Here is a 19245-nt window from a genome sequence, read left to right on the forward strand (position 1 = left end):
CAATCTGACATGAGATGGGAGGGCCAGGCATCGATATGATCTGTAAACAAGGCGAATTCCTCTGGGAGAAGGTCACGCTCCGTGGACGGGATGCTTATTCGTGGTTCGCCGCCCCAGCTGCGACCTTCCCCATCTCTCTGTTTACACTGGGCCCTGGAAGGGCCTGCCTACTGCTTGGCTGATGTCAACAGCGACCTTCCAGGAAGGCCTGGAAACCAGGCATCTATGGATAGCTTACCCCGGCCCTTTCCTCTCCCCAGTACCCTGCCTCCTCCAGCTAGGAAGTAGCTATTTGGGGCAGGGAAATGAGATGGCAGGACTGTCCCTCTGAGATCAACTCAGCGCTCTGTGGCTCCCTGGATAATGGTTCTGTGTGTCCAGCCCATCCTCCGGTGAGTTTCAGGCAGAAGGAGGGAAGGGGGGAGAGGATGGGTCGTGGTGGTTAGTTATCCTGGTATGAGGCCGGACTGGCCCAGTGGGGGACAGACACCGACAGGAGACCAAGTCCACAGAGGGAGTCACTCCTGGACGTGGTGAGCTCCCCGTCAGAGAAGGTATGCAAGCAGAGACGGATGTGAGTGTGGGGATGGAAGTGGACTGTTACTGTTTTCAAATGAGTCTCCTCACAGCTCTGATTCCTCTCCCTGCCCACCACCCACCAGGCCTGGGAGCTGCCCTGCTCACAGCCAAGCTCCAGGAAGGAACCAGAGATGAAGGGAGTCCTCTGGACACTGTGGAGCCTGGAGCCAGCGGCCACAAGACCAGTGTGAGCTGAGGTTTCTGTCTTGCAGGGTCCTGGCTAGTAACCCGAGCAAGTACTAAATTGTGCGGCATTTCTTTTGAAGATTGTGGCTCAGCAATGAGAGAGAAGGGAGATGGAGCACTTTAGAGTTTCCCGGCAGTGCTCATAGTGGGTGAGAACATTTGGACCATCCAGGAAGAGAAGGACACATAGGTGCTGCCACAGGATGGGGGATGTGCCCTCTTGGGGCTCTTTGCAAGGCTGGTGTGGGCTCCCCGGTGATGGCAGGGGTGTAGGAGGGTGAAGGAGACTCATTAGGAAATGCAAGTTGAGCTGTAACTGGGAGGCTTGGAGAGCCAGAGCATATGGAGACTTGAGCACCTGGATCCAGCTGTGCCTGAAGCTGCTGAGGTCCATCCTTGTTCTCTCCTATGAGGTGGGGCAGTAAATCCCTTTTTGAGAGGATTGTTTGTTTGTGCTAAGTCACTTGAGTTGTGTCTGACTCTGTGACCCTATGGACTGTAGCCCACCAGGTTCCTCTGTCCATGGCATTTCCCAGGCAAGAAACACTGGAGCAGGTTACCGGTTCCTCCCCCAGGGGATCTTCCCAACCCAGGGCCCAAACCCGCATCTCTTCCATCTCCTGCACTGCCAGGCAGGTTTGTTACCACCATCACCACCTGGGGATCTCCAGCGTTTACTTTTGCTTAAGTTCACGTGAGGTCATATTCCATCATCACAACTAGAAAATAATGGGGTTTGCAGTAAAAACGAGCGAATGCAGCAGATTTCATGTCTTTATTAAAGCCTGGCAAAGACCAAGGATTCCCACGTTCCTCTCTGCAGCCTCAAAAACAGCCCTTCCTCCACCACCCAAGGGAAGAAGCTAACAGAAATGAGAAGGGGCGGACAGACTACAGTTTGTGCCAAATGCTCTGCAGCTAGCTGGCCCCACCCGGAATAGGTCTCCAGTCCCAGCTGCCCTCAGAGTCTGTGCTTCCTGTTTTCACGGCCAGTTTCTGCACGGACGTTACCAACCAACATTTAAAAACGGCTCCTCAGATGGTCTAAAACACGCAACGCTTGTTCTTTTAATGACAACGAGAGTTGAATGAGTCCTGAACTCCACGCTGGGCATCAGGCCAAATGCTTTAACCTCCAGTATCTCATTCAGTCGCCAAGCCAGGGGAGGCGGTTTCTATTATTGGCCCAGTGTTACAGGTGACCAGACCCAAGCCCCAGGGTTCGTCACTTTCCCAAAGTTACCAGCTTCTGGAGTGATTCAGCACCACCACTGTCGCGTTTCACTCAGTTCCTTGGTCCTGAAACATCCTTGCACATTCTTCTCTCTCGCTGCCTCGTGGTCTGGCCCTGGCAAAGGGCTCGACATCAAAACACAATGTCCTCTCCCTGTTCTTGGCCACCATCACCCTCACCACCCAAACCTCATTGTCCTGAGAAAGCCCTGTTGGGATTCTTGGGAAGCCAAGTGTCCAGCACCCGGCTGGGCACTTCCCGGGCACCTGTGCACATCTAATCGTGTTTTCTGTGTCAGAAGAGCAGGCTGTGCTCGTCAGAAGCCTGGTAGGACTCTGGCCACAGGGTTGTTTGTGATTTCAGGGCTGGGCAAGGAAAGTGCTAGGCGAGGGTTTTGGTTCCAAGTGGCCTCCTGCCGAGCAGTGAATCAAGCATCGGGTCGGAACTCACCCCGCCCCACGCTTTCCTGTTTGTTTTCCCCAAACTTGTTTACTTTGCCTCTACAGATGAAAGCCAGAGAGTATACATGGCTACCAGTGGGCGCTGGGGGCAGATTGTTCTCGTCCTTCCAGAGACAGAGCAAGCCGGGCTAGTCCCTTTCTGCAGCGCATCGAGCCGAAAGCTAAGAATTCGTTACTTCTCAGGCCTGGGAGGTGATGTCAGTCAAAGCACCAGCAGCCCTGAGCCAGGCATCTGCCATGAGGTCTTGTCCACTCCCAGCAAAGTCCCATCAGGGCTGCCTCGGTGTTAGGAAGTCCTGGCGCCTTGCTCGTGCCAGCAGGAGGACCAAGGCTTCTCCTTGAGCCCAATTAAATGTCAGCAGGATCAATCTTCTTTTCTAATTATGTTTTTGTGTCATATCCCCTGGAGGAGGGCATGGCAACCCACTCCAGTACTCTTGCTTGGAGAATCCCCATGGACAGAGGAGCTGGTGGGCTACAGTCCATGGGGTCCCAAAGAGTTGGGCATGACTGAGCAACTGAGCACAAGCACAATCGCTGTGTGCCAAGCACTGCTTAAGGTGATTAGACTGTACATCAGTTTCACTGGACTGTACATCAGACACATTAGACCGTATATGGTCTGTATGGTACAGTCTAATGTTAGACTGCACATCAGTTATCGGGACTCCCATGGTGATTAGACGGTACATCAAGTACATTAGACTGTACATCAGTTACATTGGACTGTACATCAGACACATTAGACCGTATATGGTCTGTATGGTACAGTCTAATGTTAGACTGCACATCAGTTATTGGGACTCCCATGGTGATTAGACGGTACATCAATTACATTAGACTGTACATCAGGCACATTGGACTGTACATCAGTCACATTGGACTGTACATCAGTCACATTAGATCATATATCAGTCACATTTGATTGTACATCAGTCACATTGGACTGTACCTCAGTCACATTGGACTGTACATCAGTTACTGGGATTCCCATGGTGATTAGACTGTACATCAGTTACGTTAGACTGTACATCACTTAACGGAGCTCCCACAGATGGAGATGGAGCAAACAACCCACCAGGTGGCATGGCCTGAGTTTTGCCAGGCCCGTGCATGTGTTGGGGTCCCTTGTGCTCTCCATAAACTGGGGTCCTGGGCTGTGGCTGCATCCAGGTTCACTTTTCTTTCTTTAGCCAACTTCGGCAATGGTGTGGAGCACCAGTCCTGTGTCTCACCTGCACATGGCCATCTGTCTGTTTTCACAGGCTGAGGTGAGCCAGGCCTTTAGCACGGAATCTCAGGCAGAGGAGAACCATGCGCACACAGACTTGGGTTTTGGAAGGTGCCCTCTGGCTGTGGGTGGAGGATTCAGGTATGACCTCATCCTCAGGACTGGGGGTGGGGATGGCCATGGGGCGTCTTTGCCATGTTAGGGAGGCAATTGACATCAGCCCCTCCTCAAGGTCACTGAGGTGGAGAACGGAGGAGGACGTGGCCTGAGAGGCAGGCAGCGAGTTTTGCTTTGGACACGTGGAATCTGAGAAGTGGAGACGTGGGTGAGGGGGCAACTGGCCAAAGCTGACCTCCAGAGAGATGAGGGAGGGAGCAGGAGCCCTGCACCTCCTGAGCAGAGCTGTAGGAGTCAGACCTCTGGGCTCGGGTCTGCAGCCCAGCCCGAAGCCCCAGAGCCTCTGGGAGGCGAGCTCATGGGGCCTTGTGGACGGGGAGGCCTGTGCTTCCTGACCGTGCACCTGAGAGAACCCTTCCTGGGCCCAGTGCCACCGCTCGCAGAAACGAAGAGGGACTCGGTCTCCACAGGACATGCCCAACCAGGCACCAGGAGCCCAGCAGCTGTGTTCATAGCAGCTCCACATGGGGACACTGCCCACAGCAGCCACTAGGGTGGGAAGAAGACTGTGCCTCTCTACCGCTTGGGCCTGGGGAAGAGAATGGAGAGAGAACCAGAACATCCAGACCTGCAGAGTCAGAGGTCAGAGGGTGGTGCCCCTGGGAGACGGATGATGTCTGTATAGGGGTGCTGGCGGCATGAGGACACCCCCTGTCCATGTCCAACTCTGCGAGAACAGATCTGAGACGAGCCCCAACCCTAACCTCAGGCCTCCACCCCTTCTGCCCAGGTCACCTCTGTGCAGCCCAACTAGTCTGACAGGCTTCTACACATCCCATATGGGGCACTCCTGGCCCCACCCAGAGGGGAGGGGGTGTAGGTCTCTGCATAAGGGACTGTGAGACCCCCATGCTCCCCGTAGCCCCAGAAGTGCAGGAGCCTGCTTTGTGCTTGCCCTCAGAAATGTTTGTCACGCTTCACCCACGTCAGGCTAAGCGATGGGAAGAGCAGGAGCCCTGAGTTTCTAGGAGACCGAGGCTCTGGGGCAGGAACTGTGACCTGGACCACACCTCTGTCCTCAGGCTCCAGCATGTCCCCTCCATGTAGCCCTGACTCTCACTGGACAGGGCAGGAGGAGGAGGAACTAGCTGCCCATCACATTCGAGCTGCCGCACAAGCCTTGGGGCACTCTGGGTCCCTTCTGGGGCCAGTTTCCTCGTCCGTCAGATGACGCACCTTTCTAAGGGCTATGTGGTAATTCACACTGGCCCCTTGTCTGTTTTCTAGAACAAGCCAGGCTCGCTGCCTCGCTGCCTCAGGGCTTTCGCACTTGCTATCCCCCTTCCTGGAATGTCATTCCCCCAGATAGGTGGCACCCCTACTCTGTGCTCAAATGCATCTTTGCTCAAATGCCACCTTTTCTGGGAAATCTGCAGAGTTCCTGGCGAGGAAACTCATCCCTTGTGGGTGGCAAATTGCAAGGCAGGAAGTACAGTGAAATTCCACACTTGTACAAAGCATTTCTAAGCCTGACTGTGTAAGTTTGCAAGGGCATAGAACACAGTCTGGAAGAACATACACTAAGCCATGTTAACTGTAGTTCCTCTTGGAAGTGAGGCTGGGAATTTTCTAGATACGTTTGGGTCCTTTTGTAGTATTTGAGTGTTTTTAAGAAGATTGGTCCCTTGTCACTTTTTTAACTTAGAAATTAAAATCAGGAGTGTGCTCCTGTGGGTCATGGAATTTGCAATCCGATCCTCACGAAAGCCCCGCTGAAGTGGAAGTTGCATCTGTCACCCATTTTCCAGATGATGGAACTGAGATTCAGAGGACCCTGAAGTCACAAGGTGCAGGGCTGGCATCTACCAGGTCTGGATTCTTAGCCACGCCACTTCCTTTCCTCAGAAAGGAAGACAAGGGCCATCTGACTCTGCTTTTTAGCACCAGAAGCCGTTCTTCCAATGAAACTCTGGCTGGAAGCCCAGTTTGTAAAATGGGTAGCAGAGGGGCTGCTCTGGTGCAGAAGTGAGGCTGAGAGGCTCTTGAACCTCTGCCCCTAGGGCACCCCAGCACCCAGGGGATCTGAGGACCCTAGCCTGAAAGTTGCCCAGCGAGGTGACTCGGAAGGCCAGGGTTCTAGCAATACCGCTTCTGCTGAAAGGGACAAAGACAGAAATGTGTTATGGGTCATGTAAACAGGTGAGGAGTCATCTTGCTTTAAATAAGATTGCCCTCAATTATCCTGAACCGTGGCCCCCTTGGAGAGTTTTTGTGTGGAAGACTCACTTAGCCTACTTTGGTTTCAAAAACAAAACAACCCTAGACCCTGGAATAAATGCAAGCCCTCACTCTCCCAGCCCTCATTAGAACAGGCCCCAGTCTCCCCTGTGTCCTTTGCTGCTGGGCCTCCAGAAGTGCCGGCACAGGGCAGGGGACCAGTGATTTTTGTCGAATGAACGAATGACTGAATGAGCGAGCCAATGAACGAACCAATGAATGAACGGACAGACCAGGCCTTGATTGGTCGACCTTCTTGCATACTGACATCAACACAGAGCCTTCAGCCACACTGGCTTTGAGATTTGAGGAACAAATCAAGATGAAGAGTAGTACTGGACTTGGGGCTTCCCTGGTGGCTCAGTGGTAAAGAATCCACCTGCCAACGCAGGAGCCGTGGGTTCAATCCCTGGTCCAGGAAGATCCCACATGCTATGGAGCAACTAAGCCCATGCACACACGGGCACAACTACTGAGCCCAGGAGCCACAACTACTGAGCTCACATTCTGCAACTACCGAGCCCATGTCCTGCAACTACCAAAGCCTGTGAGCCCTAGAGCCTGTGCTCTGCAACAAGAGCAGCCACAGAAATGAGAAGCCCAAGCAACACAGATAGAGAGTAGCCCCCACTTGCCACTAGAGAACAGAGAACACTAGAGAATAGTCCATGCAGCAACAAAGACCCAGCACAGCCCAAAATAAATAAAACAAATAAATAAAATTAAAAAAAAGAAAAAGAAACATGGAGGCATGTGGGAGACAGGAGAACAGCAGACTTTGCTGCTATAGGCGAGGGCCACCGTGTACGCTAAAATCAGTGGGAGAATGTTTAAGGAGGAGCAAGATCTGCATGGTCGCAAGTTATTTCTCCCCAAATATTTATTAGTTAGAGAGGAGAAAACAATAATTCTATAATAGAGAGACCTGGAGGACACCAGGGTCACTAGTGGACAAGGTTGGGATCCCCAGCAATGGCATGAAGTGTCATGTCCCTCCTGACGTTTTTTGCCATTTTTCCGATAATACACAGCCCCCATCCAACCTTTAGAAAGCATCAGACAAACCCAAGTTGAGCAACGTTTCACACAACACCTGGAGAGTGCTCTTTGAAAAGTAAAGTTCATGGGAGAGAAGGAAAGACTGAGGAGGCTTTCCAGGTTGGAAGAGACGGAGGAGACGTGCAGCCAAGGCCACCGAGATGGGGCAGAACAAATACACAGGGAGCTCAGTGGACCTGGTGCTTAACTGGCTTAAGACAACAAGAGCGTCTCCACTCAGTTCTGGAGATCAGAGCCCAACACGAGGGCAGATCTGTGCTCTTGCCAGAGCCCACCGCAGCCCTGGGTCGGGGGGAGGATCTATTTCCTGCCTTTCGCCAGCATTCCTTGACTCTTGGCCCCTGCTTCATCCTCAGAGCCCTCTGACCTCTGCTTCTGTCCTCACCTCTCCAGCCACCCTGCCTCTCTTACAGGGCCTTTGTGACAGCACTGGGCCCACCTGGATTGCCAGGCTACTCACCGCATCCCAAGGTCCTCATCTTGGTCACACCTGCAAAGTCCCCTTTGCCAGGTTCAATCACATATTCTTGGTCCCAGAAACTCTGACGGGCTCACGCTGGGGTCAGGAAGCCTGCCTCCCAGGGCACAGATGGGGAACCCAAGGCCTGCTCAGCCCTGGTCGTGGAATGACCCCCAGGAGAGCTGCGTACGCTCTTCACGTGGCAGACATGCGCCTGGAGATGCACAGACAGCTCTTCAGCCTCGCTGGACCCTGTGAGTCAGGTGAATGAGCCCATTCTACAGACGAGGAGACTGAGTCTTGGCAAGTGGGTTTGCACAAAGTCTGGCAGGGGGTCAGGGTGGAGCTGAGTCAGTGTCCCTGCACTTTCCTGACAGTGTATCTGAATTACTCAACTCTGTGCCCTCTGCACACAGGCCCCCTGGTCCCCAGAGGATCCTAGTTTCCCTGGCATGGTTACTTCCCTTCACACCTGCAGAGATGGGTGGGGGAGGGCAGGTGGGTGTGTCCTGCACTTGGGCATTTTCCACCAGAACCCAAGCCTGGCAGGTCTCAGTAACGGCCTTCTACCATGGGGAGTGGACTCAGGTCTGCGTGTCTTGCTTCTTCTCTCCTTCCCCAAGATGCATTTGGCAACAGCACCTGAGCCCCATCATCTTTCTTCCAGCCCCCTACCTCAGCACAGCAAGTCCCTGCAGATGGGCGCCAAAGATCAGCAGACAAGTGTGGCATGAGGTGAGCTCTGAGCCAGCTGGACGCGAAACCTCCCCTGACACGGCCAGAGTTACATCCCTGGGATGGGCAGGTGCTCCCCACCAGCCCAGTCCAGGAGGGGCTGGGGACATTGCCTCAGTCGTGGCTCCTTCCACCTGTCTGCTCCTCCAGCGGCCCCTCCACTTCCCTCCTGCCTGTGAGGTTCCCTGGAAAATTCTGTGTGAAGAGGCAGTCCCGAGGGGGGAGGGTGTACACCATCCAGTCTCCACCCAGTCATGCCCCTGGAAGGGGTAGTAAGCAGCCCAGAGAGGGGACAGCATTGTCCAAGGTCACTGAGAAGCGGGCTGTCCCTTGAAGACCCAAGAGGGGACACCCTGCCTGGTCATCCTCTGGTCTGACTCCGGGGAGCCGCGGGAGTGTCTTCCTGGGAGAACCCCAGTTGGGGGAGGGCCAGATGGGCGTCTAGTGTCTTCAGGGACCCCCACCCTTCTCCTGCATTGCCCTGTTTTGTCTTTCCAGAACCCAGGACTCCTGGTTCCCAATCCACACCCCCCATCATGCTGGAGAAATGTCCAGAACATAACAAACACCCCAGTCCTGCTGCCTCAGCTGTCATACAGGTAGAGGGGTGACCCAGCCACACCCGCCTGGCCTCCAGCGTTGAACCTTCCGGCATCTCTGAGTGACTTGGACACAGTGGTTACCAGGCTCCTTTCCACAGCCTCGGGGGTCCTTAACACAAGCAGGAGCAGGAGGCAGGTGGGAGGATGAGAAGAGTCTATGAAGGCTGTCCCGTCCCTGTCTGTCATGTCCATTTCAGCTTCGCCACAACCCCAGGAGGGGCTCTGCCCCTTTTCTGGACAGGAGGCTGAGGCCTCCAAATCCCACACCATTCATGGACGTGTGCTAGGGGCTCCCTCTCACCCTGGGCCTCCCAGGGACGACATCTGGGGTGACAGCCAGAGTGTTCAGGGCTAGGAGGGGGAGATGGGCTCCGAGCCCATTGGGTGCTCAGGTCTGAGCCAATTCACCCCTCCTGGACCCTCAGCACCTTTGTCTATAAAACGAGGAGGATGGTGCCCACTGCCCAGGTCATCAAGAGGGTCAGTCCCAGGCACAGGCCACGCCAGACGCTCTGCAGCCCCAGCCTGAGTTGTGGTCTCATCTGGGGTCATGCCCTCTGGAAGACCATGGGCCTGACACGGGCTGGCCTGACAGAGCCAGGCCCAGCCACTGGAGGTGGCCACTCTCCTCGGGTAGCTGGCCTTAAAGCCCCACACTCATCTGGGACCATGGCCGGGGTCTGGCAGGAGACGAAGCTCACGTGCACCAGGTAATTGGTGGGGCGGGGTACGATGTGGTCTGAGCACTGTCAGAGGAAACCAGCGCCCAGGGCTGGCAGAGGGGAGGCTTTCGCCACCCCAAGGTTGCAGGGCAAGGAGGGGGGCAGATCCTGGAGCCCGGAAAGAGCCGTCAGACCCTGGTCTGACAAGGGGCCCCCATGCTCCTTCCTCCTGCTGGTCTGACCCACAGGCAGCCGGAGCATGGTGGTGGAGGGTGGTCGTCTGAGCAGGCAGGGGGCAGGGCAGGAGCAGAGCCTGGACTGCAGGGGTGAGTGGGGGTGGCATCTGCCCTCACCCCTCCTGGCTCTGGGGGTCCTTTAACTTCCCTGCCCGCAGAGCAGGTGGCTTCTCCCCGCAGTCAGCGTGCTGGCTGACCTTCTCCTCTGCCCACCCACCTCCCCCCTACACTGGAGTGTGCGATGGTAACTGAGAGGCAGCAGCAGGCACATTGCCCTCTGGATGCAGAGAGTGGGAGGAGGCAGTGGTGGGTGTGCTGACGAAGGCTCTTACCAGCCACTCAGCGGCAGGCGGAGCAGGTAGGGGGCTGCAGACAACCCCCAGGCCGCCCTGTACACCTGATGCTGTGTGTGGACACAGGAAGTCCATTTTTCCAGGTATATTTTTAGAACCTCGGTTTAATGGTCTGTTCCTATTCTGGCCACTTGGGCCACTTCCCCAGCTGCTTCAGATATTTCGTCAAAGGTGGGCAGACCAGCTAGACCTGGTCGTCAGTCGCTCTCAAGCCGGTGTGTCAGGGAGCTCAACTTGGTGCTCTGTGACAACCTAGAGGGATGGGATGGGGTGGGAGGTGGGAGGGAGGTTCAAGAGGGAGGGGACACATGTATACTCACGGCTGATTCATGCTGTAGTACAGCAGAAAACAACACAACATTGTACAGCAATTATCCTCCAATTAAAAAGAGAAGCCCATGTGTTCCATGTTGGTGCATCAAGGATGGGGCTTGCTCCTGACTTTGGTCTCCTTCACTGTGTCCAGCCCCAGCCCAGGGCACAGACCAGAGGCTCTCCAGTCTCGGTGGCCCCATGGGCTGAGCATTGGGCCACCCTCAGAGGCAGGGATGTTGACTGTGGTTTTGCCGGGCACCTGTGACCACGGCAAGGAGCCACTGCCAGTCTCTGGGCCTTTCCACGATGCCCCCAGCCCCACAGTCACACCAGAGCTGATCTTAGTCTGTGTCCCCAAGAGCCACCCACCCCCGGGGCCACCATGGACAGCTGTATGGGTTGTGCACTGCCCGAAGCATCCTGCCCTCCCCACTCCCCACACCCCCGACAACAAGGGCCCCAGCCAGTGCCCTTGGCCCCTCTGACCCCTGATCTGGGCACTCTGTCTGGCAGACACTTGCTGAGACCTCAGCCACCATCCACACCGAGAACACTTTCCCTGCTTCCTTCCCAGATACACAGCTCTTAACAGACTCATCTTCTGTCTCCCAAGGCTCAGACTTAAGTGAGAGCCCAAGGTTCCCCAGGGAGGACCTGAGTCAAGATTAAGACCCAGGACCTCAAGGCCCTGCTCCTCCTCCAGAAACAAGCTCTGCTGGCCTCTGGGACGGGTGGCCAGGAAGCGAAGGGCACCCTGGACGGGGCAGTGATCTCACCCAGGTTGCCTGACCCTCAGCCTCAGTGTCCGCATCTGTAAAATGGAAGCTCTTGTTCACAGATGTTCAGTGCAGTGTTAGTCACAATATCCAAACAATGGAAGCAACACACGTGTCCATCAGCAGGTGATGGACAAACAAAACATGGTCCATGCGACAATGGGATGTTACTCAGCCACAGAAGGAATGAAGCACAGACCATGCTGCAAAGTGGATGAGACTGGATTATGCTCACAAAGAAGCCAGTCACTGCAGGCCACACGTGTACAATCCCATCTACGTGAAGTGTCCAGAACAGGTAAGTGTGCTTCCAGACAGGGGCCAGAAGACGGGTGGTGAAGAGGAGCTGGTTCCCTTGAGGGTGGTGAACATGATCTAAAATTGATCATGCTGATGACTGTGCAACTCTATGAATGGACCAAAAGCTGTCGATCTGCACACTTTAAATGGGTGAATTCTATGGTTTGTGAACTATTTCTTTATAAAGCTGTCACAAAGCGGAAATGCTAATAATAATATCTGTCTCTCAGCGTTTCCAGGAAGATGAAGTGAGGCGATCTGGTCACGGTCTTGGCACAGAGCCTGGCGAACAGCAAGCACCTGATCAGTGTGCCTGCACCCTCACTGCTCAGTGCAGGTCAGTGGGCAGCGGCATCAGGGCCTCGCAGGAAATGCAGAGTCTTGGGCCTCCCTGGGCTGCATCAGCAGCTACGTTTCAGTGGCTCCACAGGTGAGTCCCGGTCAGGTTCAAGTTTGAAAAGCATGGACAGCAGCAATAATTCTACTGCCGCTAGGGCAGGAATCTCAAATGTGAGAGCCCACCAGAAACCCCTGGAGGGCTAGGTCCACCACCAGAGTTTCTGGTTCCAGGGTCTGCAGCTAAGCCTGAAAAGAAAAGTGAAAGTCGCTCGGGCGTGTCTGACTCTTTGCAACCCCATAGACTGTACAGCCCATGGAATTCTCCAGGCCAGAATACTGGACTGGGTAGCCTTTCCCTTCTCCAGGGGCTCTTCCCAACCCAGGGATCGAACGCAGGTCTCTCCCACATTGCAGGTGGATTCTTTGCCAGCTGAGCGATAAGGGAAGCGTGAGCATTCCTCACACCTTCCCAGGTAACGCTGCTGCTGCTGCTCCAGGGGCCCCACCTGACAACTGCTGCTCTGGGGTCTGAGACGGGCCCCACCTGCCCCAGGAAGGGGAGGCTGAGCACCCGAGGCCTTGGGCACCAGTGGTCTCAGCCCAGCTACCCATGGAGGTGGGACCTTCACCGTTTCCCACACGGGGCCCCACTCCCCACCAGCTGCCTGGAGTCCCAGCTGGGCTTTCTGCATGCAGCCAGAAGGGAGACACTTGGGTGCTGCCCAGAGGGAGCCCTGTCTGCAGGACTTTCTCCTTCTCGGGGAGGGGGAGAGCTGAGTGCAATGCCCCTAGTGCTGGGACGCAACCAGGGCCTCACACTGCAGGGTCCAGTCCTGCCCAGGTCTGGGCCCTGGGCAGAGGTGGAGAGGCAGTTCCCCCCACGTGCAGCCCCTCTGGGTTCCAGACATTAAAGGGAGTTGGGGAGGCAGGGGCCCTGGGACAGAGTGAGCCAGAGTGGGCCAAGCTGGGCCTGACACCTCTGGGCTCCACCTGCCCAGCAGCTCAATGACCCTCAAGCCGCCTCTCCAGCCCACCCATTAACAGCTCCCACCTGGAGCTGCTCTCTTGCCTGGATTGTTGGGAGTTTTTCCTCTTTATAGAACAATTTATATTAAGTAGACTCTAAATAGAGCTCTTTAGGATGGGGTTCGGTTTAAGCCGCCCTAAGTTTAATGGGCTGTGGGGGAGGGGTCTGTGCTAATTGCCTCTCAGGCCACTCTGTGGCCAGGGTCATTATTCTTGCAGCCGTCCATGACTGGTTTCTCCAGGCCTGACCACTTGCTCCCAGTGGCCCGACCCTGCCTTTTTCTGGAAGGTCAACGTCTCTGAGCTCAGATCCCCGCTGGTCCCTGCAGGCCTCTCTCAGGCCACAACACTCTGGGGGGGAGCTGCTGGCTTCCTGGAAGGCAAAGCGGACATAATGAAAAGGGAGGTGCCCGGGGCTGGGAGGCGGAACACAGGTGGGAGGATGGAGTCTTCTGTGTAAATAAATAGAAACCAGGCTTTGGGATAGAGACACACTCATTCATGCAGCCCCTGTGGGTGCTTCAGAAAAGACACCTCTTTCTCCCTAGTGCAGCTTGGTAGGAACACTCAGGCTGATCTTAGCTCCCCCTGTTCCACTGGCCGAGCAAGTCTTGCAGTGTGCAACCTGAATGACTGCTCAAGGAGGCCTGTGGGCACTCTGCCTCTCCTCCTGGCAGTGCTGGGGCCCATTAGGGACCATGAACTCATCAAGTGCTCTCGCTGACTGTGTGCTGGGGAGACAGTGAGAACAGCTTGTGCATTTCAGACCCACTCTGTTGACGGAAGCGGACAAGAAAATCATCACTTGAGAAACAAGATGACGGTGTGATGCCAGAGGAAAACAATAGGAGTGGAAGCAAGGCAGGCCAAGGGCGCGCCAAGGGCACCATCAGCAGTGCTGTGGTTTCATCCTCTGCAGCCAGGACGACAGTGCTCTCCTGGGCTCCAAGGACAGTCACTATTACACTGCCTCTCAGAGCCCCCAGGGCTGCCCCTCGGTGAGACTCATGGCTCGAAGAGAGGAAGAGACCCCCAGCTGCTCCCTCCCTCGCTTGCTCTCTGACGGATCCTCCCACGGAGGCCAGAGGCCCAGGAAGGGTCCATGTCCAGGACTACAGCAGTGGATCGGGTGGATGCTAAATCTAGGGGGATAAACACTGTTACCCTCATTTTGGAAATGAAGAAACAAAACAAAAAAGACACGAAGGCTCACAGTGACATAAGCACTGGTCTCGCTGGACCCTGGTGGCCATGCCCACTGCTCCCGAAGCACGTCCTGTGTGTTGTCTGTCTGGCCGAACTCAGATCAGGCGCAGGAGCCTGGCAGCCAGGGGCTCAGGGAAGCACACTTCCGTCTTCCCCGTGGGAAAGTCCCCTGACCTGGGAAGGATGCTCAGAAGTGCCAGTCAGCCAGAGTGGCTGGTGTTGGCCCCGCGGAGGGAGGCCTGGGCTGTCTGGGCCATAGCGAGGGAGCAGGATCAGTGCTTGCAGAACTGGAACCCAGGTCTCGACCCTGCCTCCCTCCACCCCTGCAGGGAATAGTTCTTGAATCACCCAGGTGGAGTGGGAAGCCACTCACCCAAACATCTCTTTTTCACAAGGCAGAAACCAAGGCACAGATGGGAAGGGGCAAGGGGGTGAGGGGTGAAGCGGGCTGGGGGGCAAAGCATAGGGTGGCCGTTCGGTGAGACAGAATGCAGGTGTTATCCTGCTTTCTGAACAAAACAGCTGGCACCCGGCTTTTACATTTTTAATTTTTGTGTGCCTTTTAAAATGTTTTCGTCAGCCATCCCCACGGCTGTAAAAATAGAGCTGCACAGACGCAGACGAGGCTAAGCCGGGAGCCAGCCTGAATATTCAGCTGGAGGGCACAGTGCTGAGGAAAGCAGTGAAACCTGATGAATTAAGCAGTGTCCCCAAGCTGGGCTGGCTGCCCGTTTCCACTTCCTATGGCCTGGGAGCCAGGGCAGGGGAACCCCTGATGGAAAGGAAATACACTTGGTTTCTGGGTTCCAAGCTGGGTAAGCTTGCCTCCTCCAGGAAGCCCTCCAAGTTTTCAAGAAGTTGCTTCACCTCTCAGGAGAGCCTGAAAGACCTATTTTCTTATTGTCAGTGTTTGGCTCCTGAAAGTACACCCCTTGCCATCTGGAAGGCATCCCCTGGGGGGGCTGCTCTCCCCCTCCCAGGAGTTCGGGGTTAAAGCAGGAACACAGATCCTTCAGCCTTACCTAATCCTTGACAGCTTGGTTGCTTGATCTGAACACCTATTTATCCTCCTGGCAGATTTCCCCAGGCACTGACCCGGACCAGCACCAGGCACTGATGAGGCTGAGGAAGGCGGCCGGTTACCCAGGAGACGTGTACAGTCACCCAGGAGAGCCGGGTGCGGGGGTCACTGGTACAGCAGGACCTTGGGCTAGCGGTCCGAGGACAGCAACAAGCTGAGGTTAGGGCAGGTGGAGGCCATCTGTGCTCACCTGTCTCCTGCCCCACCCGCTCCCGATCCTGTCTACACTCGCAGCCACCCAGGCCTTCTTTTCAGCCCTCCTGCTCTGGGTCTTCAGGCTTCCCTGGTGGCACTAGTGGTAAAGAACCCACTCCAATGTAGGAGCCATAATGAGACCCAGGTTCCATCCCTAGCTGGGGTAGATCCCCTGGAGGAGGGCCTGGCAACCCACTCCAGTATTCTTCCATGGAGAGAGGAGTCTGGCGGGCTATACTCCATAGGGTCGCAGAGTCAGACACGATTGAGCAATGAACGCATACACAACTTAAAAAAATGAAATACAACCCAAGCCACATCATCTGGCCCCTGGCTGATGGCTTCTGGTCGCTCTGTTGCCTTGGAGGCTCCTTGCGGGGACAGAGCTCCATCTTCCACCCGGAGTCACATAGGAGAGGCTGGACCCCCGAGGTGAGAGCAGGTGCCCACCGGCGGAAGGACCACGGGTGACTCAGGACTTATTTGTGAAATGACAGTGTTAGACTAGAGACAGGATCTCTGGAGAGTCCGTCTTTTCACTCTGAAGGTCCTGTCCTGAACTGCGGGTGTGCCAGAAGGGCCTGGGCAATCAATCCAGGGCCTCTTGGCCCCAGGGGAGTCTTTGCCTACCCCCATCCACCCCCAAGCCTGGCTCTTGGAGTCCCTCGTTTCCAGTTCTAGAAAGAATCCCAATGTGTGAGTCAGGGGTTCTTAAAGTTTTCTAGGTCACAAACTTCTTAGAGGGTCAGCTGAGACAGCCAGCTCTCTCCCCAGAGGGACTGGAGCAGCGTCAGAGCAGCTCTCATGGTGGTTCATGCTCCCCCTGGGGCTTCGCAATTCCTGGCTGTGTGGGCTGCTGATGGGTCCAGGTCCTGACCCTGGCCCTGCTGTGATCCCCTAGACCTGTGTGCAACTCAGGCTTCCCATCTGCAAAGCGGGTGTTGGGAGTGGCTCACGGAAAGCTCAGGGGCTGCTTGGCGGAGGTTGGCAAGTCTGGACTCACAGGCAAGCCCTGCTCCCTCCACCCCTGATGCCGCCTTCCCCCTCCCTCTGTCCTCTCTTACTGGCCCCACTGCCCTGGCTATGGTTTCTGCACAAGAGACTGCGATCTCATCGGTCTGCTGAGCTCAGCCACAGGTTTCTCTCCCTTTACTAAGGAGATGGTTTATTGTCTCCAGAATAACTAGCTCCTGCTGTGGTCCACACCTGGGCTATAAAAGAATTTCCAGAATGAGAGTGTGGGGGGTTGTGTATATGCTCAGTTGTGTCCGACTCACTGCGACCCCATGCACTGTAGCCCATCAGGCATTCTGCAGGCAAGAACACTGGAATGGATTGCCATTCCCTTCTCCAGGGAATCTTCCTGACCCAGGGATCGAACCTGTGTCTACTATCAGCAGGCAGATTCTTTACCACTGAGCCACCTGGAAGACCAGGTGGGAGGCGCTGTTAGAATAGCCGGCCGGCTTAAAGGAGAGCCGAACCCTTCCACAGGCTAGCAGCCAATTTTTATAGCCTCAAGACGGAGTAAATTCCTGCTGGAAGGGTGGCATTACGTGATTATTAGGAGGCTATAGGGTGGGTCCCTTGGACTGCAAGGAGATCCAACCAGTCAATCCTAAAGGAAATCAGTCCTGAATACTCATTGGAAGGACTGAAGTTGAAGCTGAAGGTCCAATACTTTGTCCAACTGATGCCAAGAACTGACTCATTGGAAAAGTCCCTGAAGCTGGGAAAGACTGAAGGCAGGAAGAGAAGGGGAAGGCAGAGGATGAGATGGTTGGATGACATCACCGACATGAGTTTGAGCAAGCTCCAGGAGCTGGTGACCGACAGGGAAGCCTGGTGTGCTGCAGTCCATGGGGTTGCAAACAGTTGGACCATGGGGTTGCAAACAGTTGGACACAACTGAGTGAACTGAATTAATAGGGTGGGTAATAGTGGGTATTTTACCTAATATGGGGTCAGGGAACTGGCCGGTTTAGGTCCGGAGGCTCATGGCAACAGTTGCTATGAGGCTTGGAACTGAGGTTTTTGCCAGAGGTTTTTGTCATGTGACCTTATAACAACAGGGCTCCACAGCTTCAGCCTTCCTTTCCCAAAGTTTTGTTTTTATGACCAGTCCATTCACGTACATTTGAAAACAATGCAATGTCTCTTTGGACTCCTTGTGTACGTATATCCCTAGTCGTGCCTCTCTGACCTGTCAGTTTGAAAAGTACTAAAATCTATCCCTAACTGAAACCGACCATTTCTCTTTATAGTTCTGTGAGTGTTTATTTTAAACATATCGAAACTATGCTGTTAGGGGAACGACATTCCATAACCTTTATTTTGCTGGCAGATTGCTTCTTGCAGCCTTGAATGAATGAGTCCAACTTTGTCCCTTTTAAAGTATTCTTCCTTTGGTTTCTGTTTTGTCTGATTCTGATGTACACTCATCTATTTCCTTTGGTTAGGACTTTTTTAAGAATGTATTTTCCCTTCTGCTATGAAACTGTTCTGGGTCGTTGTCATTTATACATGTTTCTTGAAGACAGGATTTTGTTTTTTATCTCTGGAGTTCTTTTCCTGAATAGGTATATTTAACCCATTGGTAAAGAACCCACCTGCATGCAGGAGACAATAATGAAACGTGGGTTCGAACCCTGAGTCGGGAAGATCCCCTGGAGAAACAAATGGCAACCCCCTCCAGTATTCTTGCCTGGAAAATTCTATGGACAGAGGAGCCTGGAAGGCTCCAGTCCCTGGGGTCGCAAAGAGTCAGACACAACTGAGTGTACTCAACACACATATACATTTATCGCAATTGCTGAAATATTTGATCTATTCCTGGAGTCACTTTTGTTTTCTATTTTCTGTGCTTTGTTTTTCACGCATTCCTAGTATTGTTGGATTTATTTCATTTTTCCCATTTCAGTGTTTCCAATAGTTTATAAGTTATATACTCAATTTTATGGAGATTTCCCTAAACACTTTCACTCACATACTTAACCTTACGGTACCAGTACTGTACTCATTTTGCATCTGCACCTCGACAAGAGCTTTGGCATGCTTTCCTCTGTCCCATAAACTACCTCTTTTTCATAACATCTATAATTTTAGTCCCAAATTGTTACTAATCCTTAAGCAGCCAAAACGTTCTTAGACTTAGCAAATTTTTATCATTCTTGACTCATCATTGTTTCTTATATTCCATTTCCTGGATTAGTTTTTCTTCTTGCCAGAGAACATCAATTAGTAGTATTCTCAAAAAGGAATTGTTTTTGATGCCATATGATCTGAGACCTCCCATGTCATCAGGAAGTGTTTTTAGTCTTACATTCAGCTGGGTATAGAACTCTGAGTATGCAATTATTTTCCCTCAGGATTTGGAGATAATTACTACCTTTTTTTCTTGTTTCTAGTATTTGTTACACTCTCTTGCAAGTTGTCTCGTTTCTGTTTGTTAATATTTAGGCTCTAATAAAACATCAACCCCTGTCCAGTGGTAAATTCATCCTGCCTGGCCCTTGTGGCCTCTTTCAATCTGAGTTCCGGGACATTCTCAGCTTTGGGAAGTTCCCTCCTGCATCTTTGTCTCCTCTTGGACCAAAAAAATGAACTCTGTCCTCTGCAGCTACACCTTCGTCCCTCGTCCTTTCATGCTGCGAGTCCTCGGCTTAATCACCCAACGCATCTACTTGCTCTTCAGCTGCATCCACTAACCCATCCAGCCCATTTATCAAGTTTCTTTGATGACCAGATTTAATTTTCCAAACACTCTAGTTGGCCTTTTTGAGGGCACAGTGTAAGGCTAAGACTCTCTGCCTAAG

At 53.8% G+C, this 19245-nt stretch overlaps 1 protein-coding gene and 1 long non-coding RNA gene across 4 annotated transcripts in view; one reads left to right on the forward strand and one right to left on the reverse strand.

Moving 5' to 3' along the window:
- Nucleotides 1-11887, forward strand: LOC112442643 (uncharacterized). 3 transcript variants are annotated; one of them, XR_009491716.1, is made up of 4 exons: nucleotides 1-766; nucleotides 2506-8339; nucleotides 8838-11581; nucleotides 11814-11887. It is a non-coding gene; the product is annotated as an uncharacterized lncRNA (long non-coding RNA). The 3 variants fall into 3 exon arrangements; XR_009491715.1 differs by having other exon boundaries at nucleotides 1-392; nucleotides 663-8339; XR_009491714.1 differs by having other exon boundaries at nucleotides 22-8339.
- NT5M (5',3'-nucleotidase, mitochondrial) overlaps nucleotides 10509-19245 on the reverse strand; it is a 25236-nt gene continuing 16499 nt past the window's right edge. Inside the window, exon 5 of the mRNA XM_005220403.4 lies at nucleotides 10509-12168. Within this exon, the coding sequence (XP_005220460.1) occupies nucleotides 12074-12168 (95 nt within the window). The 3' untranslated portion in view covers nucleotides 10509-12073. The remainder of the gene's footprint in view (nucleotides 12169-19245) is intronic.

This window comes from Bos taurus, chromosome 19 (assembly GCF_002263795.3).
Source record: "Bos taurus isolate L1 Dominette 01449 registration number 42190680 breed Hereford chromosome 19, ARS-UCD2.0, whole genome shotgun sequence".
In the NCBI taxonomy this organism is placed as follows: Eukaryota; Metazoa; Chordata; class Mammalia; order Artiodactyla; family Bovidae; genus Bos; species Bos taurus.